The 16,177-nt window shown below is 41.5% G+C and overlaps 1 protein-coding gene across 3 annotated transcripts in view; it reads right to left on the reverse strand.

Annotated features, from left to right (window-relative positions):
- The window catches only part of GPATCH2L (G-patch domain containing 2 like), a 376,403-nt gene that overhangs the window by 131,510 nt on the left and 228,716 nt on the right, over positions 1-16,177 (reverse strand). For 2 of the 3 annotated variants that reach the window (XR_014968871.1, XM_085626692.1), the window contains exon 7: positions 12,744-12,795. Coding sequence is in view for 2 of the 3 variants with exons in the window: in XM_085626692.1 (XP_085482818.1) it covers positions 12,744-12,795 (52 nt within the window). In the remaining variant the exon portion in view is untranslated. Of the gene's footprint in view, positions 1-12,743; positions 12,796-12,851; positions 12,892-16,177 lie in introns of all 3 variants that reach the window. The other variant, XM_085626693.1, reaches the window with a different exon arrangement.

A 16,177-nucleotide genomic window follows, 5' to 3' on the forward strand; every position in this document is an offset into this window, starting at 1 on the left:
AAAGAACAAAATACATCCAGCTCAGCAATATTGCCTCATCAGCAACAAACTTCACTTCCAATGTATCAACACACATTACCGCGACGGACTTCACTCGCCAGGTCATCTTTTTGCCAGAGCCAAAATTGCCAATGGAGACTCTCCAATTATGTAATAGCATGCTAAGCAATCCATCTAGTGTAGAAGAAAACTTCTCACTCTCCCGATTTTTCATCATCATCATCATCTCCGGAATTTCCAAATAAGCAAGAAATTATTTCTGAATCCCTCAGCTCCTTACAAAGAGTTTTAGAATCTATACTGGCACTCCCAGAAAAATCCATAGCAATTTCCGATCACATTTGGGAAATAAAATCTGTTGTACTACAATTCTTGGTGGACCAGAAAAACATTCAAACTGCCTTAAGGTTCCCCTACAGAAAAGAATCACAAAACAGTAAAGTGTATCATCACGGCTATGACACACCTCATCCCGAGGAGAATCTGCATACCCTGAACCATAAAATGACTAGAGCAACTCAAGCTACAAGCATAAGTAACAAATTCAAAAACAAAAAAAGAGATCAAACTGATACAATTTGTTCACTTAGAAAGTTGTTCTGGGACCCCCAAGGAGAACAGTGAGACAAATGTAACTAAGTATCATCCAATTGTTACTCAAAGAGAAGCATTAGTGCCTTCACAACAACCTTCGTTACCTATTTCAGAACTACAAAATAGAAGGGAGAAATCACCCAAAAAAACAAATCCTTAAATTCTCCTCAACACAATTACAAGATCACAAATGAAAAGACCAAAAAAGAGAAGGAAAAGGGGTCATTACAGAATTAAAAACAAAAAACACACAAGATAAAGTTCTCACAAAGCGCCCAGTTGTTTCCTGTTGTTCAAGAAGAAAACAAGCCAATTGAAGAAATATCGTCCAATTCCAAGTGCAATATCGAGAATGGAATATTTCCTCTATTTCCCCCAGAGGAACCCTCAATACAACTGAATCCTTGAGCTCTCAATTTTACAATTAAAAACTGTGCTCAAAATTAAAGCACACTCACTCAGTCTGTACTCGCTCTTGGCATATACAGAGTACATACCTAACTTTAGAGATATCAGATCTTTTCTACATAGGAATTGATCCTCGGAATCGAAAAAAGGTACTTAATCTTTTACATATACTCCCTTCTCTCCAATCTTAAAACACACAGAATTAAAATTAGTATCTTATCCAGACAAGTCTGATGTTTCTACAGCAATAGTTGAATTTTAGACTAGTGTGAATCCATCAATTATCCTCAATGAAAGCGAAACTCTGCACAAGTTTGAATTCGACGTTGCTGGAGTTAAACCTAAAACCCTGTCTGTCCTACATACGGCAACATCAGTCCTAAAAACGGAGATTCAGCAACACCTTTTAACTTCCATTCAAAATCAGTCCTTAGAAGGCACTCTACAGCCCCAAGTCGATAAACTAACAATTTGCATTACAGAAGGTGATAAACCGATCTGGAAACACATCCTTCTCGAACCTATAATATCTAACAAGGACAATTCTAAGTTGTGGCAAATTAAATGGAAATTGGCAAGAAAAAGGAACAAAAAACTTCCTTTTTAGCGATAACTTCTCCAGTAAAAACGCTGATATTCTTTCATGGAACATAGCAGGTCTAGAACCACAAAAACTCTATAATTATTTTTAAAACTTTCCTGCAATTGTTTCCCTCCAGGAAACTTGGTCTCTTGAAAATCTTGACCAAAAAGACGATTTTGTGTTCAAAACCCCCGCAACGAGGATAAGTAGAGGTCACGCAAAGGGGGGTCTTCTGATCCTACAAACAGAATATATGACGTGGAATTTCTAAGTAATTCGCCTTGGCTGCAATAATGTTCAATGCATCAAGATAAATAATCCAAGAGAGAGTCCTCATGCGGCCGAATCTGATTTTCTTTTTAATATCTACCTTCCACCCAGTCTTGATTTTAACCCCAGGCTTATAAAAATATTTTAATAGATTAAATCAACTCTTGAAGCAAGTGAAAATTCCCAAGTCATCCTAATAGAGGTTTTAATGTGAAAATTTCAAATCTCTCAATAAAAACTTGCAAGAATAAAGACGCAGAAGAAGCTTGGTCAATACCAACTCCTGCTTTCCCCGGTTTTATAAAAGCAGATATACATGGGAAAACTTTACTTGAGTTAACTAACGGAATCAATGGCATGATCTTGAACTGCAGACTGGAAGGCGATGTACCGGCAAGTTTTACAAGATAGGAAGTCTATGCCTGTTCCATATTAGACTACATAATCTGTAGTCTTAATCTTTTCCAGAAGTATATGTAACTATCTCAATACTCTGTTTACAAATGAGTGACCATGCAGTAATCCATCTGAATCTTGATTTAAATCTTCAGTCTATCTCTCATTGAACACATGAATGGTGACACTCTTGTAGACCAAAAACAGGGCAGAATAATTTGGAACACAGTCTATCAATAAAATGAATGAAGCAATAATTTCTCGACAGCCGAGTTCATCAAATAACAACATCAGCCCAAGTTTACATTTTGAGCAAACTCTCTCATCCATAACTTATGATCTACAAAAGAAGGCTTTTTCCTAGAACTCCTCATCCATGAGTAAGAAGAACAAATTGAATCTTACATCAAGAAGGCTAGGATCTTAACAGCCATGTGTCCAGACATGATCCCAGTAAAAGTGCCCCAAAGCAATCCGGTAAGATGGAGCAAGTTTTTAGCACCTTTATTTTCTTATTGTTATGACTCCAGCCAAACTTCAAATTCATAGTCAGGAAGTATCATCATCATCGCTCACTTAAAAAAAGGTTCTCGTCTTAATCCCGGGAACTATTGTCAAATTGCACTCTCGGATGCCACTAGGAAAATCTTTGCAGTAAGTATGCTCGACCCTCCAAGAAAATGGGCTTTCTCCAGGGAGGCAATTCAAAAGGTGCAAGCTGGATTTCGGTCAAACCACTCTGTGACCGACAACATTGGTATCTTACAGACCATTATGGACAAGCATTTTAATAAGTAAATCACAGGTGGTTTATAGTCTATTTGTCGATTTCTCTACAGCATTAGACAGGGTCGATAGATCGACCCTGTGGAGGAAATTAATGAAAAGGGGGATACCTGATGCTCCTTCGAAGTGGACTGTCACCCTCCATTTGTCCACATGGTGTAAAGTTCAGATGGGGGTGGCGGTGGGATTGACCACTAGGATACCCACTTCGTATGGTCTAAAGCAGGGTTGCCTATTAGCCCCCCTCTTGTTTTCAATCTTCCTAAGCAACTTACCAGAGAGTTTTATAAAAATAAAGACTTCCCCTCCCAAAATAGCTTCAATAAACATACATGTGCTAATGTATGCCGATGATGTGGTACTCTTTGAACTCACTCCGATCAGTTTACCGCTCAGCACAGATACCATAAGTAGGTATTCAGAAGCAAATATTTTACTAAAAGTAAACATTTACAAAACAAAAGTTGTCCCATTTAGGGAAGGAAACATTATATCCCCTTCAATTGGAGTTTAGATGGGATACCAGTTGAGGCGGCAAAAGGATACACCTATTCGGGCGAGTATTTACACAATCCCTCAAAACCTCTTTCCATTTCCAGCACATGGATCTAAAAGCAGTAGTTCATATAAATGCCCTTAAGAGATTTTATTCCTCTTCTGGTAAAAGACACTTACACTCTCTTCTTGAAATTTATCAGGCAAAAATTCCCCCTACCTTAACTTAAACAGAATATATTCCTACTAACAGATGGCACAGTCTGAATACATCCGAAGGTAAATTACTACGCAAAATAACACTACTGAGCCAAGCTACACCGGTTCAAACACTTCGTTTACAGCTCTCTTTTGTTAGTGCCTTTTCAAAAGCTGTGGCCAATATAATCAGATGGGCATTTAAGCTTTTATATGCGAAGGTGGCTCTTTAAGGGCCATATTAAAACATGAAACTTAAGGCTGGAACAAAAACTTTAAGATAGCCCTTGAATACCTCCAATGTACTAAAACTATCTTACAATCCTGGTCTCCAGCACACTTGAAGCTATTTGGGAAAAAAGATTACTCCTAAATTAGCCTTCGATCTTGATAGGGGACACTGTCCCCAACTATCTCACTACAAGTCTTTTGTATCTACTATTGAGTTTAAGACTCATAAAAATGACGTGAGATACACTCTAGAACATAGTATCTGGCGATGCATTATTATGCATCGCCTGGGGATATTACCCTTAAATGCCTATACAAAGAGCTGGAGTGACACAGGTGAAAGGACAGGATTGTGAAAAATGTAATAGAGGATTCCAGGACTTAACCCATGTGTAGCCCACAAAAATCTTTGGAATTGGTTGTAGCCCACATAAACCTTTGGATAATCTAATGTGGAGGACTGTGCATGTTTATGGATGCAATATCAAGTGATTTAATCCGAAATCCACATCGCTATACACAGTTTGGAGCCCTGATGAAGTTCCGGAAATGTACGGAATGAAGCGCGTTGGCTGGATTTTAAGTAATATTTATACTGAAGAGTAATAATAAAGGAGCTATGTCAAAATCCATACTGGAATTGGACTCTTTCCTGGTGCACCTGCCTATATTTCATAAAGCCTTTGATCTGTCGAACAGTGGCACAAAACAGCGGCAGGTGCCGAAAGAATTGTGCATGGGACACTCAACCAATTGTGACTGATTGAGGTGCAGCTTGTATAGTCTGTCACTGCTTTTCTTTTTTAAGAATACAAATATCCTGCCATACTGAACTATGCATCAGACACAATGCAATACTAGGAACAAGTAAGATATTTTGTGTAATGTTGAATGTTATGGCATGACACGGAGGCCAAGACTATGCAATCTCCTTTTATTGCCAGCTCACACAGCAGCAACAATTAGTAAGAATTTAGAACTTCCAAAACATTCTGAACATCTATATAGTCTAGCAACAGGCAGCCATCTTCCTTCTTTTATTGCTGCTGCTCACAAGATAAGAAATCTTTACTCTCTCCTTATCTATCTTATGACTGCCTTTAATACCTTTTTCTATACGTCTATTTGAACTTTGATTGAACTATTTACACTGTAATAGCATTGTGAGATGTTGACTTGCTCATTTTGAGCTATTTATGCCCTTCGATCTTGGCTTGTTCATTTTCACCTATTTATGCCCTTCTTATTACTGCTTACAGCGTCTTGCGATTATCGCGCATATACACTTCCCACCCCTCTAATTTTGTCATCCCGCTTATTCACCGCTAAACAGCCCGAGTTTGAAGGACGCGCCGGGGCCTCGCTCTCACCAGCGCGGCCCGCACACGTATACACTCCCACTTGAAAGGCGCGCCAGAAGGAGCCGCAAGCTATCTCCCCTTTTGCGAGTACACACAGCTTCTTTGAAGGACGCACTGGCTCAGGTGCGCGCTATCCCCCTTTTTCACACCTCTCACGTGACCGGATCTAAAATTACCGGCACGATAATCTGGGCCCGTTATCTATTTTAATAGCGCTTACCGGTGAAATTCACTCCTCTCTCCCGGTGCGATCGCACTTAACTCGATATGCCCACCTCCCTACACCAGAAACCAAGCCTCTTTTTCAATATTAGAGGGAAGGACCTTCCACATCCTACACTCATCCTGACTTCAACCTTAAATGACAGTTGAAGCACCGAGGAAAGGATTTCTTTTACGCGACTGCCCCCTCCTGGCCTGTATTTTATCTAATAGCTTACTACCAATCTTTTAACCCCTTGTACCCTTCTTCATATAGCTAACCTCTTTTAGTCCTTTAATTAATTATTATTAAAAAAAAAAGGGGGGGGGGGGGAAATGAACAGGACCTAGACTCATTAGTTGAAAATAGATTAGAAGATCTTGTAAATAGGGCTTTAGGTAAACTGATGGGGTCGCTGGATTACACCAATAAAAACATAGAAAGCCTCTCTAATCAACTTAATAACGAACCTGGTTGCTCTACTTGGCAAGATAAGTCTCAGAAGAAAAAGCCATCGGGTGACCACCCTCATTAAAAAAAAAAGAACTCAAAAGGGGTCATTGAGGGTGTACCGGATGACGCCGGTGATCGACTCAGTGTGTTCGACACTGCGGATGGGCATGACGGCCCGGTTGTCCCTATAGACAGTGAATCTGATGAGGACCAAACTTATGAGCCAGAGCTTGATCTGTCCTGCTCTTCAGAGTTCAACTCGGATTACGATGATATACCCACTACCAAAAAAGGGACATCTGATGAGGCATCTTCAGCCTCTGGGTCTAAGATTATTGACCCATTTGGGGATAATATGTTTGACCCCCTGATGATAAAACATCCCCTCTCACCCGAATGGACCCCCTCGCAACATGTGGCTAAATACATTACCTTCTGGCTGAGGAGAGAGATACCTAAAGAGGTTAGATCTTGTCTACGGTCCGAATGCCCTCGCCCATCCCTCCTAGATATGATAAGTAAGCCTCCCGAACTCGACCCAAAGGTGGTGTCTTTCATTAACAAGAGTGGCCTAAACTCCTGCCAGGACAGACTCCTCGACATTTTTGGCCCACTTACTAAGATCTTTGAGATGGCTGAGTCAGCCTACCTAAGCAATAATAAAGTCGACCCCAAAGAACTGCGAGAATGGACACAGAGAGCGGTTTGCCTTCTTGGGAACGCAAACACAGCCCTATCAAATGAAAGAAGAAAAAGCATCCTTTTAAAACTGGATCACAAGCTCACAGAGCTCGCAAATAAACAAGGGGGAGCTTCTTCTCAAGGCCAACTTTTTGGTGATGATTTCATTAAGGAGATGGCAAAGTATGGTGGAATTTTCAATTCCATACAGAAGTCACAAAAAGAAATAAGGAAAGATTTCCACAATAGAGTTTTTGGAAGGGCCAGGCGAACAAGGGGTCGGTTCCCCGGCCGCGGTACACCTACCTCCAGACCCTACATGGCACGAGGCAATAGGTCCTTCCAAACCTATGGCTATTCCAACTTCTATCCCCAAAGACAAAGAGGAGGTCGCTTTCGGAAAAACAGAGGCAATAGAAGACAGAGAGGATGCTCATGAGGTACCTCATTTCAAAGACCCTTTACTTTCCCCTATAAAGGTGGGAGAGAGACTAGCCCAGTTCTCTGGAAACTGGAACCTAGTGACACAAGACCCTTGGGTACTACAAACGGTCAAGGGATACCGAATAGAGTTCACAGACACTCCCTTCCAGGACAAAACCACAAGGGAAATCTTCTTCTCTCAGGAACATTCGAAACTGGTAACAAAGGAGGTACAAGACCTACTGGCCAAAGGTGCCATCAGGGAGGCAACTCATCCGAAGGTTGGCTTTGTCAGCAACATATTTTTGGTGGAGAAAAAGAACAAAGAGATGAGGCCTGTAATAAACCTAAAAGATTTGAACAAATGGGTGGTTTACCGCCACTTCAAAATGGAGGGCATATATCTCTTAAGGGACATCCTAAGAAAAGGGGATTGGTTAACAAGACTAGATCTCAAAGACGCCTACCTTACTATCCCCATCTGGCCTCCTCACCAAAAATACCTCCGTTTTACATGGCAAAACAGACTGTGGGAATTCTCCAGTCTCCCGTTCGATCTATCTTTAGCACCCTGGTGCTTCACAAAGGTACTCAGACCGGTAGTAGCATGGCTCAGGGCGAAGGGCGTAAGGTTAATTATATACCTAGACCTAATTATATATCTATCTAATAGATCAGTCCAAAGACATTGTATCCCTGCATACTCAGTGGGCGATAGAGATATTAGAAAAGTTAGGATTTGTGATAAACCTAAAAAAATCGTGCCTGACCCCAGCACAAGACACTCAATACCTGGGATTCATTGTAGACACCCTCTGCACAGAGCTTTGCCTACCCAGAGACAAACTAAAAAAAGTTACGAAAGGAAATAAAGAAAGTCTTATTAGCAAAGACTATTACACTGAAAGACTAAGCGAAAATCCTGGGTCTCCTATCCTCTACCATCCAAGCCATATTCCCCGGACCACTCTATTATCGAGCCCTACAAAGACTAAAAAAGAGATGCCTTCGCACAAATCAATCATACTCTCAAATCTTGTCCTTAGATCAGGACACGAGGGAGGAATTGGAATGGTGGCTCAAGAACGCACAAGCTTGGAACGGGACAGCAATCTTCGGGGAGGAACCCGAATTGGTGATAGATTCAGATGCAAGCCTAGAGGGTTGGGGAGCGAGATGCGGAAACTCTTCAGCAGGGGGACGTTGGTCAGACCAAGAGAGGAACATGCACAACAACTGCTTGGAACTCCTAGCGGGCTCCTTCGCAGTCCGGAGTTTCACTCAAGAAAAGATTAAATGTTGTGTAATGCTTCGCATGGAGAACATTTCAGCAGTCCAATATGTGAGCAAGATGGAAGGTCCACACTCCAAAGACTTAGCGGAACTAGCGAAGGACTTTTGGGGTTACTGTTTAAGCAAAGGAATTTCAGTTGTAGCACAACACATTCCTGGACTGCGCAATGGAGTAGCCGACTGGTTCTCCAGAAACTTCAAAGACCCCAGCAATTGGAGATTGAACAGGGAGATATTCCTACACATCCATCACATATGGGGCCCTCTCAACATGGATCTCTTTGCGGACAGGCTGAATACTCAACTGACAGTTTTTCAGCTGGAAACCAGACCCTCAAGCAGCTGGGGTGGACGCTTTCCTACAAGACTGGAAAGGTCCAAGGCCATATGCCTTCCCGCCATTTGTCATGATACCCAGGTTCCTCTTACATACACGCAGACTCAGGGAAACAGTAGTAGTGGTAACTCCTCTTAGGAGATCTCAAGCATAGTTCCCTGTAAATCTAGAAATCTCAATAGACTTCCCTTTACTAATTCCCCACTACCAGACCCTAGTTCTGGGCCCTCAAGGGGAAATACATCCTCTGATAGAAGAAGGCTCCCTCACACTGATGGCATGGAAGATTTCCGGAGACAGTGGGAAATCCCTGGCCTTTCGCCAGATGCTTTCAGACTCATATCTGAGTAATGGGCTTCCGGCACGAGAAAGGCAAATAGACTGGCATGGAATAAATGGATTTGCTGGTGTATTCAATGGGATATCAATCCCATTTCAACTGATGTAGTCTATGTAATAAATTACCTAACAGAATTATTTGAATCTGGTTTATCCTATTGGACAGTAAACATCTATAGATCAGCCATCTCTGCTGGTCATTCCTTGATAGACGGACTACCTGTCGGTCAGAATACTTTGACAAGGAGGATTATGAGAAGCATTAGGGTCCTTAAACCACCGATACCCAAGTACACCTCGCTTTGGGATGCTAAACTGATCCTTCAAGTTTTAGACAACTGGGGTGATAATCACTTTTTGTCACTTAAAAAAACTCTAATAAACTCGCAAACCTCCTTTGTCTCATTTCATTTAGACGTACATCTGATGTTAGCGCTTTAGATGTCACCAGTAAAACTTATCAACCTGAAGGAGTTTGCTTCTATATTAAAAGAAGAACTAAGACTCTTTCCTCAACCATTTTCTACCCTTATTAGACTGTGTGTGGTGCAATGTTTGAAAGAATATGAAAGGAGAACCCTTAACTTGAGAAACGATATCACACAACTTCTTATATCTCACAAAAGACCTCACAAAGCCGTTTCCCCCCCTACCTTAGCTAGATGGGTGAAAGAGGTCATGACTGAAGGGGGTGTGGACATATCTGTTTTTGGAGCTCATTCACTTAGAGGTGCCTCAGCCTCCACAACCTTCACCTTGGGAGGGAGTTTACAGGACATTTTAAGAGCAGCCGACTGGTCTAACGAAAACATGTTTAAAAGATGCTACTTTAAACCAATGTCTAATGTAATTGATAATGTATTGAAGGCACTTTGAACTTGCATAATATTGGCCTCCGTGTCATGCCATAAAATGTAGATTTTCCACAGCCTGCTGAAAAGAAAATCTGGATTTTATTAAGGACACAGAGGCTAAGATTATCCCACCACTAATACCCGCCCGGGTAGATTAACGTATTATTTTCTTTCTTTCAGAGTGACTAAATTTGGTCATGCAACCGTTCTTCTCCTGGAGTTATTCATCAGGAATTTGTCTGGATTAAAGTTTATACCATTCGCAGCGCAGAATAAAAGAAGGAAGATGGCGGCCTGTTGCTAGACTTTATAGATGTTCAGAATGTTTTGAAAGTTCTAAATTCTTACTAATTGTTGATGCTGTGTGAGCTGGCAATAACAGGAGATTGCATAATCTTAGCCTCTGTGCCCTTAATAAAATCCAGATTTTCTTTTAAGCAGGCTGTGGAAAAGCTACATTATACTACATATAATGGGTACAAGGTGCTCAACTATGCTGCACACACTTTGCGACAGTGTACTATACAGCAGATAACCTATAACTAACTACATAACAGGTAGTGGATGCAAGGACAAATTACACCTTGTGCAGTGATGAACTACTCTGTAGACACTGCAGTACAGAAGAACATTAAAGACACTGTAGAATGCTAAATTATACTTCCGATATTGTAAGAAACACATTTTCATGGTAGAAACTGTAATACAGAAGAAAGCTGCACAGAGTCGGTTCAATATGGAGTTGAACAACTAGGTAGGTGATCAGCTTTGTATTCTGAAATTACACAATAGATACACTTTTTAATGTTTAATTGGGTCCACAATGGGAGCAAAAGGGGGATCAAGAAGTCAGACCGCCCCCCACTCCACCAATTATAAATACTGCTAGGTCTGACCTCCAAGAGCAGTCAGTCACAAACTTTTAAGACTCCTGAAGTTATTATAACCTTTGAAAAACCTTCCCAGTCCAGTTCCGTTCAACAATCCGAAAAATGATTAGTCCTTGCTGCTCAAATTAAAAAAAAGATTTGTCAATAACCACATCAAATACACATACCACCGTGGTTTAAAACCTTCACATCAATGTGTATGCCAAACTCAAAATATAAGCAAATGAAAATAAATTGGAAAAAATGTGAGAAAGGCTCGAAAGCACCTCATGTACGCAAACCCACAGAGCTGCTGGATGGTACTCGCCAGTATGCCCAGTTATCACCATCAGTTGCTTTCGTAGCCTCAAAGAATAAAGAAAAGAAGGTGTGTATTAGAATTCCACAGAGGTGATAAGTCAAACAACATAAAAAAGTGTGTGACATACAGCACTGAGACTCTGTGGCTCACTCAGTGTTCATCCTCAACCGTGCAAAGAGAACCAAGTTCTCACGAATTAAAAATGAGGTATCACTCACATACAGCACATCCTTTATTCAATGTTGTCAGCGTCCTCCATTTAAAAAGCAAGCATGTGTCTGGCCACTTTCACTTGCAAAAGGCCAACATGTTTAGTTGCCAAACACTTTAGGCAATTTCGTCAGGGCTGTTGGGGAACCAATCTTCACCTCAGTCCGTTTTCACACCTAATCAAGTGGCTGCTTGTGTCCAGCATACCTGCAACCACCTTCGGTAAAGAAACCTGCACCAATGGTCGCGTTCCACCTCAAAGACTGCAATTGTCAGTCTCCATCGCACTTGTGAGTTTACTTCACATTCACTTGGATGAGTGAATGTGAAGTAAAATCACAAGTGCGATGGAGACTTGACAATTGCAGTCTTTGAGGTGGAATGCGGACAGGTGAAAGTGAAGTAAACTCACGAGTGCGGTGGAGACTGACAATTGCAGTCTTTGAGGTGGAACTCGGCCATTGGCGCAGGTTCCTTTACTGAAGGTGGTTGCAGGTACGCTGGACACAAGCAGCCACTCGATTTGGTGTGAAAAAGGACTAAGGTGAAGATTTGTTCCCCAACAGCCCTGACGAAGTTGCCTAGAGTGTTTGGCAACAAAACATGTTGGCCTTTTGCAAGTGAAAGTGGCCAGACACATGCTTGGTTTTTAAATGGGAGGACGCTCACAACATTGAATAAAGGATGTGCTGTATGTGAGTGATACCTCATTTTTAATTTGCGAGAACTTGGTTCTCTTTTCACGGTTGGGGACGAACACTGAGTGAGCCACAGAGTTTCAGTGCTGTCGGTCACACACTTTTTTTATGTTGTTTGACTTTCCACCTCTGTGGAATTCTAATACACACCTTCTTTTCTTTATTCTTTGTTGAGGCTACGAAAGCAACTGATGATTATAACATGGGCATACTGGCGAGTACCATCCAGCAGCTCTGTGGGTTTGCGTACGTGAGGTGCTTTCGAGCCTTTCTCACATTTCTTTCATTTTCTTTTTCATTTGCTTATATTTTGAGTTTGGCATACACATTGATGTGAAGGTTTTAAACCAAGGTGGTATGTGTATTTGATGTGGTTATTGACAAATCTCTTTTTTTGTTTTTTTTTTTAAATTTGAGCAGCAAGGACTAATCAGTTTTTGGATTGTTGAACGGAACTGGACTGGGAAGATTTTTCAAAGGTTACAATAACTCCCAGGAGTCTTAAAAGTTTGTGACTGACTGCTCTTGGAGGTCACACCTAGCAGTGTGTATAAATTATTAATTGGGCACAGGTTATTCAGGAAACCCACTGCAGGTATTACAACTCAAATAAGGCCTTGGAGCAAGGATTTCACTGTCTGAGAAAAGAAATATTATTGTAGTTTCTCCCAATAACAGGTATTTTTTTTATTTTTTATCTACGATCAGCAATGGAAAGAGGAAGGACAGTGAACCCTTACCTCGTGCACTGAGCTGGGTATATGTGGAAAATCACAAGCCGTCCATTTCATTCTAAAGAGAAGGAAACCACATGAGACGGTAAAAACACGAGGAGAATGAAAGCTTACCTGGTTCCGGTCTCTCTTTCCCGCAGACGATAACCAAAAACTGGGGAGAGAAAAAGGTAAGAGAGGAGTGGGAATGCAGAGACAAGGAGAGAGAGCAGCACGGAGAAGGAAGACCGATGGTAGGATATGTGTGATACATACAGTAGAGGATTGCGGGGGAAGGGGGAGTGAGGGAGGAAAAATAGAGAAGGATGGAAGAATGTGAGGTGAAGGACAAAGCAGAAAATGGAGAGGAAGGAAGACCATGGAAAGAAGACATTAGATGAAAAGGCAGCATGGGAGTCAGAAAGGGAGAACGGATAAGGTGGAAAAATAAATATTTTAATCCCAGAAGTGGGTAAAGATAGTCGAGAATAGGAGGAAAGAAGGTTAAAGGAAAGAGGTAGGGATGAATTATTCAGTGGGAAGGAAACGAAGTACGCAGAAAGGAAAGGAGAATATAGAAAGGGGGAGAGGAGGAGGACAGCACAAAAAAATAAATAAGAGGATGATAAAGAATGGAAGGAAGAAAATACAATGAGTGAAGCAAAGCATGAGAACGAGTGAGGAAGGATAGGAGAAAGTTAAAGAAAGGTAGAAAAAGAGGAAGGGAAGAAAAGAATATTGTAGCAAACACGGGATGTGGGAACAAGGATTCGAAACAGTAAAAAAGATAAGAAAAAAGAAAGGAGGGCCAGAGAGAAGAAAGGTGGAAGGAAAAAATAATCCAGATGAAAAAATTTACCGAAAAGGAGAATAATATAAATCAAGAAAAAGAAGAAAACAGAAAGACAGAGAAAGGAGAAACAGCAATCAGAAGTTGTGAAGGGAAGAAAGAAAGGGTAAGATAAACAAGTTAAAACACAGAACCATTTGAATGGAAATAAAAACATTGTGCACACAAGGTCTGAATACTTGATACAGAGGGGACATTTACTTTTGTTAAATTTGGCTTGTTTGGAAGTAAAGAGGTCAGATAACCAACCCAATTGCTACCTTGCCACTCCTATTCCAGTCCATCCTCTTACCATTACATCAGTGCTGTACACACAGCTGGTGTACAAACCTGCGCCCTTTCTTCAATGCGGATCACAGCCAAGAGAGCACCTTCTGCCGCTACACCATATTATTTACACCCATGGGACTAGAGTTTCTTTACAGATCTCAATTCTAGTTCTACGCATGACATTTCATACTCCACTGCATTGAAATCTATGCCGTATAAAATGATGGTGGCACATCACCTACGCTCCTACCTCCATGCCATTCACACTTCATAGACTGCAGCCTTCCCTCTATGTTATTCCAACTTGTCTAAGTGCAACCTCCATCCATTGGCTCAATGTTATTTTAACCTGCTTAAGTACAACCTTTTCTTTCTGTTCACACTTCTAGGACTGCAGTCTTCCTTACATTTAGGTGATGCAATATCAACACAGAATGGCCCAGACTGTGGGTTTGCAGATTTGCACACCCCAGTGGTAACATTCAAAGCCAAAGGGAAGTGCAAGACAGCAGTGTCTTCCACCCTTTGCCTTCGGTGCCATGTGCGCCTCCGTGAGAGCAGGGCCTGCTGAGATTTCATGACAGATATAGAGATAGGAGTTGCTGCTCTTTGATTGAAGTTGCAAGCCTTTATAGGTGTGTACAATGCAGGTTGTAAAGCACCCAATGGGAAACATTAATAGAGCCCACCGTGAGAAATGACCACATTTTCCTCATGCTGCCCCAATTTATGGAAGCCTGAATTTGCTGGCTTTAGAACGTAGTGCACATTACAACTGCTAAACAGTAGCATAGTGCTTGTACTTCCCCTCTAAAACATGCTGTACATTCAAGCTCCATATTTGGCCTATTTACCTTACCAAAGAAGTCCCTTGAAAAAAGGTGCCCCTACGGCACGGGAAGTTAAATGTCATATGTGGGCAGTAGTGTATGTTAATACCACCCTCATTTATGACAAAACATGTCTCTGCCCAGGGGTACCACTGTGCTCTGAATAGACCGCAATTCCTATGTCATCCATAAAGTATGCCTTGTAGGCCAACTCACAGAATATATATATATATATATATATGGGTTAGCTGGGATTAAAATCTTTATTTCCCATCTTCGCTTAGGAAAGGGCTAGAATAATGCTTCAGAGTTATTTCCTGCCTATTTTTTAACGTCTTATTTAATGGTTAAGTCTGATTTTTGATAACGTAAGCAGAAAAGTAACTTTTTCAAAATTTACTTAAATCAAACTTTTACTAAACTCCGAAAGAAGCCAAGATCTTTCTAATGAGCAAATTCCTACCGTAAACTTTACCGAAAACCTTGTAAGACTCACCTAAAAACTCTTGCTTAACTACTCACGAGCACCTCTTGCTAAGGTCCCATTTTACCTGTTATGTATAGGTTCTCACATTCCTAGTGCTAACGTACTAATATGCAATATGGTTCCTCTAGACTTGCATTCTGTGCAAATGTCTATGTTGCGGAGTGAAGTTACTGTACAGATTTTAATTGTTTATAATGTGTTAAATGCTTTCCAGCTAAATGTACTATAGAAGTGAGTATTTACATCTTTACTGTGAAGCGCTCTGATACCTTATGAAGTCAAGGTCGTGCTATATAAAACACAGAATAAATAAATAAGTCTGCTTAAGCCAGAATTGGCTTTAAACAAGCTCTGCAACGTATCACACCGTAAGAGCTGGAACACACATTATCTGGAGAGCTCACAATTCAGACTCGGAGCACAACGACTGGCCTCTCCTAGGTCCAGAGGCACATGAGTGTTATCTGCAGACCACTTACCAGGGATTAGCTATCTGGGAGTGGACAGGAACAGTGGAAGAACAAATGACAGCTTTAGCACTGCCTCTTGATTTGGAGATGTTAGAGTGGGCTTCTCCTATTCATCCCCAGGACCCTTGTTTACAGTCCCCAGTCACAGTGGGTGAGGGGGGCGGTGAGGACTAGTTCTGCCACCTATCACATGCCCAGAGATGGAAGGACAGCTTTAGCGCTACCTCTTAACTTTGAGATCCCAAAGAGGGCTTATTCTTTTCATCCCCAAGAACCTCCTAGACAATTAGGCTCCAGCCATGGTAAGAAAAAACTGCTTTCACTCTGTCAGATGGGGGGGGGGGGGGGGGGGGGGGGGGGGGGGGAGGGGGGGGAGGGGGGGACGAACAGCCAAGAAGCTGAAGACAAGCCTGTCTGGTTTGAGGTGGGTCCCACTCTGCTGAAACAGGGCCGCCTTTATAATTTTACAGTAAGGCAAAGAGGAAGCGCGCCAAAACAGATGGGAAAACTGCAAGAAAACTGAAATTCTCCAGTCACCGACTAGTGCACAGGAT

Source organism: Triturus cristatus, chromosome 9 (genome assembly GCF_964204655.1).
Source record: "Triturus cristatus chromosome 9, aTriCri1.1, whole genome shotgun sequence".
Taxonomy (NCBI): domain Eukaryota; kingdom Metazoa; phylum Chordata; class Amphibia; order Caudata; family Salamandridae; genus Triturus; species Triturus cristatus.